General features: G+C 40.1%; 1 protein-coding gene across 3 annotated transcripts in view; it reads left to right on the plus strand.

Annotated features, from left to right (window-relative positions):
- Positions 1–9375, plus strand: part of CA5B (carbonic anhydrase 5B) — a 53507-nt gene that overhangs the window by 32153 nt on the left and 11979 nt on the right. For all 3 annotated transcript variants that reach the window (XM_006157948.3, XM_027775454.1, XM_027775455.1), the window contains 4 exons: positions 3587–3705; positions 4751–4846; positions 5619–5681; positions 6736–6891. In XM_006157948.3, the coding sequence (XP_006158010.1) occupies positions 3587–3705; positions 4751–4846; positions 5619–5681; positions 6736–6891 (434 nt within the window). The remainder of the gene's footprint in view (positions 1–3586; positions 3706–4750; positions 4847–5618; positions 5682–6735; positions 6892–9375) is intronic.

Genomic DNA, 9375 nt, shown 5'->3' on the forward strand with positions numbered 1-9375 from the left:
CTTTCTGTCTCTATGTCTCTCTCTGTCTGTCTGGCGAGCACATGCGCCCTACAGTGAAAATCTCTCCCCCCCAAAAAAAATTTTTTTTTTAAATTTTTTTTCCCATATTTTTGGTTTTAAGTTTACTTTGAAATTTTGAATGATTTTTTTTAGCAAATTTACAGAGTTGTGCAACCATTGCTAGAATTTTAGAATGTTTCTATTGCCCCCAGATTATTCCTCATATTCTTTTATTTCTTGTGTTCACTTTTCTTTGTGTGGGTTCTGTGTATTACCTTCCTCTCCACCATCCTTTTGTCTGCTAGCTTTGTATTTCAAGGCCTTCCTGTACACACCAATCTGGGCTGGCTGAAGCTGGGTGTGGATTGCAGCATGAAGTCCCTGTTGGGGGTGCCTGACTCTTTCTCTCTCTCTGTACTGATCTCTCTTTTACTTCCAGAAGAAATAAATAAACTTTAAAAATAAAAAGCAAAAGAAGGAAGTGAATATTACAATTATTTCTTTCTGAAAGCCAGATTAATCCTAGGTGAAAATGTATTTGTTATCTATTTTATTACAAATTTAATCATTTCTCATTTTAAAGCACAGAAAAAACAAAATATCAACAATTTCAAATACCTAAGTGTATATTTATTTGATGGATCTTCTGACTGCTCTGCTCGCTGATTCACTATCTTCTGTCTTCCTTCTCTGTCCTTCTCTTCACCTAACCTGCCCTATCTGACTCTGCCCTTTTCCTTTACTCTTGCTGAGGGTACCAGTGACATCACAGTGAACTAAAACCAACAGCCTCTTGACAGACTATCTTTTATTGTGGATCTATTAAGTTCCAGGTGCTCAGAACAGAAAGAAAAAGAAGGAATGGCCCCTTATTTTAAGGCGCTTAGTGTGATGGAAAAACAGACTTAAGAAAAGATGATTATCCTGCAGAGTGAGTGTTAGCGGTGTGCATGAGGAGCCAGTAGAAGACTTCCTGGTAGAGGTGTTGCCTGGGCAGTCAATGCAAAAGTGGAGGGGTGAAGCAGTATTACTGTGGGCAAAGTGTGGGAAGGAGGTGGCAGAAGAGCAAGTTCAGAGGTAGGCAAGAGCCAGATCATGGAGAGTTTTGCAGACCAGGCTATAGATTAGGAATCCAGGCCCAGGTTAGCTGGGTGCTCAGGCTGAGTTTCTCATAGGGCTGGGATCAAGTTGCTAGTCTTAGTTGGGGTCTTATCTCAAGGCTTCTCTAGCAAGGAATCCTCTTCTAAACTCACTCAAGTGGCTGTTAGCAGGATTCAGCTTCTCTCAGGACCTTAATTCTTGGGTGGCTGATGGTCAGAGGCTACCCTCATTTCCTTGCCATGTGGGCCCCACGATAGTGCAGATCACAGCATGGCAGCTGCATCATCAGAGCAAGGAAGCAAGCAAAGCGAGAAAGGGCAAGCACAACGGGAGCCCCAATCTTTTTGTAACCTAATCCTGAAAGTGACATTCCATCCTTTTTGCCCTTAGAAGCAAGTCCTGAGATCTAGCTTACACTCAAGGGAGGGAATTACACAAGGTTGTGACTGCCAGGAGAGGAGACTCATTTGATATCACTTAGAAATGGCCAGCACAAGTGACTAATGACACATAGCTATTTAATCCAAACTTGAGGTCCTTATCCTACACAGTGCATGTTTGCAACCACATTGTGCAGTAGAATACCTTCCCATCTCACCCCTCCCCTACGTACAACTATATGGTGCCCAGCACCAAGTGGCAACGGGGCAGAACTTGCTGACCTATTAAAGGGGACGGGCATTTCTCCCACCCACCCTGTCATTGTGTGCCCATCGTGGTCAGGGTATCTCATTCTCACAGATCAACTTGAAAATGTTGATATTTATGTGGGTTTTATGGCAACTAATAATTTTAAAATGCGTTTAGTACTGTATGAATCAACACTGTGTCAGCGAATCAAAGCACATCTGAAAGTCAATTCTGCCCACCCTCCTCTCGCGGCCGCCCATTGATGACATCTCTCTGTCCTGTTTATCATCTTTGGAGGAGACACACAGTAAGAGCCAGGAAATGTTGCTAGTGTATTTCTAGGGATAGGAGAGAAAAGTTGGTCGGTTCCTCTGCCTTGGCCATTTCACATGGAACTAGAATTTCAATTTCCTTCAACAGATTGGATTTGATATTCGCTCAAATCATGCTCCACAATATGGATCTGGCATTTAAAAACAAGATTTGGTGGAAGATATTTTATTTTTATTTCAGTGCACTGTAGTACCATCCTCCTACAAACTTAATGAACCATGTAGTATTGCTCTCTGTACCTCCTCTGCTACCCAAAGAGAAGTGGTCATTGTTATCAAGTGCCTCTTACAAAACTTCTTTAGAGGAAATTATGTAAGAATTTTCTAAATGTCAGTAAAATACACAACAGACTATTGCATGACATATACAATATCTTTGTTCCTCTGGGTTGCTGCACTTGATCATTGGTGCATATAAAATTCAACTAATAATGCAGTAAACTAAAGATCATTAAATGAATGAGATGGACAGTTTTAATTGGGCTGAATTGGCCTGACATGTACAGATCACCAGGATCTGGTTAGGTGGAAGAGAAGGGAAACTAATAAGCCTTAGCAAATTCAAAATGGAAAAAGATCAACACAACCTAAAGCCTAAGGAAAGATGACATTAGAAAACTTATCTATTTTGCCTATAGTGTATTGATTTCACTTGTTCCAGGAAACTCTAGATTAAACAAAAATGATTATGCAACATGTAGGACCAATAGTAAAATGTGTGGATGGCTCACATTGTTCACTCTATCCCAAAGGAGATGAGTGACCATTTTTTGTGTTTTTTAAAACTGACAACAATTGTATATATTTATGGGGCACAGTGTACTGTGTTGATATATGTACACATTGTCGAATGATAATACCAAGCTAATTAACTATCACCTCATGTACTTGTCTTTTTTTATATATAGTGGGAAAATCAACTCATTTAGTGATTTTGAAATATTCAGTATAATATTATTAACTATGGTCCCCATTCTGCACAATAGATCTGGAAAACTTATTCCTCCTGTCTAACTAAAACTTTGTACCCTTTGGCCAACATCTCCTGGGTGACAATTTTTGACTTGCAAATTTTTTGTTCCATTTCCATGAAAGGGAAAGAAATGCTAGTCTTTTCAAAAATGAAAAGCAAAGTGTCAGTGCATAAAAAAGAGAGTACTTTTTTTGTCCCCATATTTTGGTTTCATGAGATTGAGTTGAAGAACTATGATGAGGGAAATTTTCATTTTATTGCACACTGAAGAAAACTGGATTCAATAAATATAAAACATAAAAGCAAGTTGAGAATTGGCCTTTGACAATTCTATGTGGCTTGATATTTGGTTAAATTTCAGTGTCATTTGATCTGTCTCTTATGCATGTATTAACCAGATGGAAATCAAATTTGTAAACCATTGTATGTACTACAGTTTACTCCATTTAAGATAGTTCATGTAGGGGGTCCACCTGCATATTTGGCCTTCCCTCACACTCCCCCACAACATGAATAACTGTCTCCTGAATTGTTGGATGTACCATTTCAGTGATCGAGGGAGGACCCCTGGAACACAACTACCGACTGAAGCAGTTCCATTTTCATTGGGGGGCCATTGATGCCTGGGGCTCCGAGCACACTGTGGACAGCAAATGCTACCCAGCAGAGGTATGTTGAGAAAGTCAGGAAGAGTGACAACTCTCGAGAAGCAGTGGTAATGCTAAGGTTTCTCATGTTAAGAAATTACCAGAATCAAGTGATTCCTATAAATGCTTAATAGCTCTCTCTGGGACATACCTGATTATTCCCAGCTGAGGAATGTAAAAGTGGTAACTTCTTTCATATGAAATAATATAGCTGAAATGAACCTTAAGATCCTGAAATCGAATTCTTCCAGAATTCTAAACTGGGCTCAAATTATAGTCTAAAGTAATAACCCAGGTAACAGTGCAGGGTCACAAGTTGGATTAATTCAAGTTAGAGATGGTGGGAATTGAAATGAAAGCTTTGGCAGTAGGAATAAAGAAAAAGAGCAGGATTTATCAAACTTTTCTGAAATGAAATCATTAGGACTTAGACGTGGAGTCCTGTCATCTTTAGGAGAGAAGGCAAAGTTAACTGTGACCTTGAGGTGTCTCAGTTGGGAGTCTGGGTGATAATGCATTCATGAATGATGGATGAGTAATGATTTGTAGAGAAATAGCATAAGGAAATAAAATGTCTTCTTACAACTTTTCCTCTAATTTAGTTTTAAACATTATGTTAAAAATAAAAACACATTTTATATTGTCATCCCTTGAAGAAGAAATTTGATTTCTTCCCCTGTCTGATTTCCATAGGGAGAATCTGTTTCTCTCAATATAAGCATCGTCCCTTCTTTAAATGCAAATTATTTTGGATGTTAGTATTTCATGCAAATCAGGATGGAAATGGACAAATATTGGTCCCTCACTGAATTGTTACTCACTGTGCTATATGAATTTTCTTTTAGTTTTCTCCTCAAATAGGTCCCTTTGTTCCAAAGTAATACTAGTTCATTGCTACTCTTGCCTAAATGTCTTCCTGTTCATTATTTCTATCTCATTTCGCCTCAGAATGTCATATGCTTTTCTCAGCGGCTTTATTTAGAGTGAATATCCTAAGTTGAATGAGATCATCAGTTTGAGAGTGACCCTGTATGACCCACACTAACACACTGTTAATGGGGTTTTAGCTGCATTTGGTGCACTGGAATGCAGTCAGGTTCGAAAGCTTCGAGGATGCAGCACTGGAAGAAAATGGTTTGGCTGTGATAGGAGTGTTTTTAAAGGTAAAAAATATCTTAGTAGCTGTAAATGATGTGTTGGATTCTAAAATGAAAAGATGGAACGTGACAATTGTGTTATTTACTTCAAGAATGTTGTGATAAATACATTGATAAAAATAAACAATGGCTGAGCCAGCCCTATTGGGCTAGTGGTTAAAAGAGCTGGATACCACATGGCTGACTGCACTTTAAATCTCAGTCCAGCAGCTTGAAAAATATGCTGAGCATGTGTATATGCCCCAGATTCTGACAGACGGAGAAGAGGGGATTGTTGTGTGACCATGCCTCCACTGGGGGGTACTTTCTTCCCTCTCCCTCTCTCTGTCTGTTTGTCTTTCTCCAGCCATTGCACACACTCTCTGACAAAAAAGAATTAAGAAAGACAAAATTGTAATAACTGTATTTCAAATAGTGTAAAAATACACAGTTCAGTAGAACAGCTACAGCCACACATGGCAGTTGAGCTCTTGAGATATGGCTGGTGCAAATGTGCAGAACAATTCCTCATTTTATTCCATTTTCATTCATTTCAATTTCAATTTAAGTACCGATACTTAAATGGAGCAAGGGACACCTTTCCCTGCTGGCGTCTCATTTGCTCTGTGTCTAATTTGATTCAGTGATGTCTGTAAATTCTAAATTACCAGTATAAGCGCAGTTCATTCCAGTGGGTTGTTTTTATGTAACTGTCAGGTGCTTACTTTTAATTCACATTCTATTACAGTTTCTACTATGAGATGTCCATCGCTTTTAATATTTTTTTGTTGTTCTTTAGCTTGGCAAACACCATAAAGAGCTACAGAAATTGGTAGATACTTTGCCATCAATTAAGCATAAGGTAATTTGTTTTCCCTAAATCACTTGAAATGTATTTGATGTTTCAGTCTCAGAGTGGAGGCATTCAAAAGGCACTTTGAATCGGGGAGCGTAATGAAGTGAATTATATTCAGGTTCTTTTTGAATGTTGCCTTCAAAGAAGACTTGCCATTCATGATGCTTATGTTAAGAGTTCTGGCCCTGGGCCAGCACGTGATGCAGAAGTTAAGGCAACTTGGTCCCACATGGCTGACTGTGCAGTTTGAGTCCCAGACTAAGAGCCTTGAAAAACACGCTGAGTGTGTGTGAGTGGTGTGAGTGCACGTCCAAAATCCTGAGAGTGGAGAATAGGACATTGAAGTATGACCAAACCCTTAAGGGCAATTTTCTCACTTTCTCTCTCTCTCTTCTCTCCCTTCTCTCTCTCTCTCTCTCTCTCTTTTTCCTTTCTCTGGCGAATGCAAGCTCCCTATAGTGAAACTGAAAAAAATAAAAATAAAAAAAAGAGCCCTGGCCCTGGTCCACACTGTGGGAGACAGTACTGATTGCATTGATGGGCACTGACCTTTCTGGTTTTATTGCCATCAGGCGGAAGACTTGGGAGGACTCACGAACATACTGGGGAAGATTCAAGAACCTACTGCTGTCCTCTCCTCTCTTTTGCACACCAGCTCCTTCTAAGTTCTTGTGAAAATACTCAGAACAGCTTCACTTTAGAAAAGAGACTTCGCAGTTAGTCTCTCTTGAACAGAGAAGCTCTGAGTTCAACGACCACCACTGCCTGAAACTCCCACGAGTACCCAGAGGAGACCTTCTGGGAGCTCCCTAGAAATGAGGGAGGGAACGGTTTAGGCTGTGTCCCATGGAGGAGTTTCAGAAATCCAGTTAATTGCAGAAAGAAAGCCTGGGCAGGAGTCTGTCGTGAGCAGTGATGCTTCAGGAAGCCACTCAGGCCCTGGTGCTCCCCCGGACCCCTGCTGGTTCTGGGACAGCCCCTGTGAGCCATCACCTGGTGATCAATTCCTGTGTGGTTTTCACAATTAAATAACGACTCAGTGACTCCTTCTCTTGGCCAGGATGCCCTTGTGGAATTTGGGTCGTTTGACCCTTCCTGCCTGATGCCCACTTGCCCGGATTACTGGACCTACTCGGGGTCTCTGACTACCCCGCCCCTCTCTGAGTCTGTCACCTGGATCATTAAGAAGCAGCCAGTAGAGGTGGATCATGATCAGGTACGTTCTCACCACCATTGCCGTCCTTGGAAATCCTAGCCATTTAAAACAGGGCTGGGCTCGAACATTGGCATCAGTTTTAACATCTTGGAATGCTTACACATTTTTATTAAAATATGCTAATGCTTGTCTTAATTTGGATATGAATTGGGAAATGCTTCAAATTAACTAGAGGAGAGACAGAAAACATAAGTTTTTTACTTCTATATTTGACAACTTACATATGATTATGCATTGTGTGTTTTATGTATAAATATGAATCTGTATATAAAATGAAGACCCTTTTAAAGGGAAGAATGTAGCTGAAAATGAATATGTTCAAAATCCTTTAAAATACTTAAAGGATCATATGGTAGTTCTATTTGTAGGTTTTTGAGGAACCTCCATATAGTTTTCCACAATAGCCGTTCTAATTTACATTCCCACCAATAGCATAAAACAGTTCCCTTTTCACCACAGCCTTGCCAGCACTTGCCATTCCTTGTTTTTTAATCTTAGTCATTCTGACTGAGGCTAAATAGTCTCTCATTGTGGTGTTGATGTACATTTCCCTTATGATAAAGATGTTGAACATTTATGACCCAGTAATTCCACTTCTTGGTATCTACCCAAAGAATAGGAATACACTCAGTTGAAAAGACATTTGCACATCCATGTTGATTGCAACATTATTCACAATTGCTAAGACATGGAATCAACCTAAATGCCCAAGAACTAATGAATGTATTGAAAAAATATGGCACATTAAACTATGGAATACTACTCAGCCATAAAGTACAATGAGACCCTGCCATTTGATTCAAAGTGGATGAATATAGAAGACTTAATGCTAAGTAAAGTAAGCCAGACTGCAAAAGAGAGGCACTGTATATTCTCACTCTGTATAAACCATATGTCTGTGCTCTATAGCAGAAATTCAAAGATCCTAAGATATGGAGCCAGCAGGTGGCATAGTGGTTAAGGCACTGGACTCCCACATGGCTGACCATGGTTCGAGTCTTGGATCCAGCATCTTGAAATTCACGCTGTGTGCTTGTGCATACATGCTCAAAATCCTGAGAGGAGAATGGTACATGGCTATACCCCTGGGGGATGATTTTCCCTTATTGTGTCTCTCTGGCAGGCGCATGCAACCTATACCCCAAATCTCTAAAAATAAATAAATAAATAAATAAATATCCAAAGATACAGTAGTAGGGAGTTCAAGTGTAGATTACAGAGGCCCTATGGGAGGGAAATGGATAGAAGAATGGAGGGGAAGGGGCTCAGGGAAGAAAGATTTAAAAGATACAAGAATATAAAATTCTCTGTTAAAAATTATATATTTAGTATATGGTAAAATCCCTGATTATATTATCACATATTGTATGCATACTTTGAAAAACCATCATGCAGGGACCAGCAGTTAGCATAATGGCTATGTCACTGGACTCCCATGTAGTCGACTGCGGTTCAAGTCTTGGACCCAGTGCTTAAACTCACACTGGGTGCGTGTGTGTGCATGCCCAAGATCCCAAGAGGAGAATGGAGGAGAAGGGATTGTGGCGTGGCCATCCCCCCTGGCGGGTGATTTCTCACTTTCTGACTCTCTGTCTCTCTCTGACTTTCTGGCGAGTGTACGTGCCCTATAGCAAAAACCTCTCCAAAAAAAGAAGAGAAAAGAAAAGAAAAAAAGAAAAACCATCATGCTATAGAGATGTACAACAATGGAATGAAAACAGGAAATCATAAAATTGAAAACAGAAAAAGCCGAAGTCAAAAAAAAAAAAAACCTTAGAGAAATATTGTCATAGAATCTCAGGATAAACATAGAATCCATCAACAGCTGTCCAGAAATTTTAATATAAGTCAGCTGTTTTGAACTTGGGATTTATTTTTCCCTCCTGCACTTGACCCAACCACTATAATGCACATTGCTAAGATGCTATGCTCCTCAGTCTGGGACCACATGGGAGGGTTCAATTCTCTGTCCAACTTAAAAGCCAGGTGTGGTAGTGTAGACATGGTGGCATGTACTAATAATCCCAGCAACTGGGATTGACACAAGAGGATTTTGAGCTTGAGGCTAGCCTGGGAAACACCCTGTCTGAAGAAGAGCCAGGTGTGGTGATGTGTGCCTGTAATTCCAACTGAGGGGAGGATCACAACATGGTGAGCCCTGTCTTAAAAGATATATGTTTAGAGAGAATTAAGTGTAGGTGGTGTTTCCTACATCAACATACAAAATTCTGTTTGATTCATAACATAACTAAACTACAATGATATTTGCTCATACTTGTTTTATGGGATTTTTATTGATTACAAAACATTTTCACAAGAATAAAAGCTACTGGGAACCAGCAGTTAGCATAATGGCTATGTCGCTGGACTCCCACGTAGTCAACTGCGGTTCGTGTCCCGGACCCGGTGGCTTAAAACTCACGCTGGGCGCATGTGCGTGCGTGCCCAAGATCCCGAGAGGAGAATGGAGGAGAAGGGATTGCG

The sequence above is a fragment of the Tupaia chinensis genome, unplaced genomic scaffold (assembly GCF_000334495.1).
Source record: "Tupaia chinensis unplaced genomic scaffold, TupChi_1.0 Scaffold000567_1, whole genome shotgun sequence".
In the NCBI taxonomy this organism is placed as follows: Eukaryota; Metazoa; Chordata; class Mammalia; order Scandentia; family Tupaiidae; genus Tupaia; species Tupaia belangeri.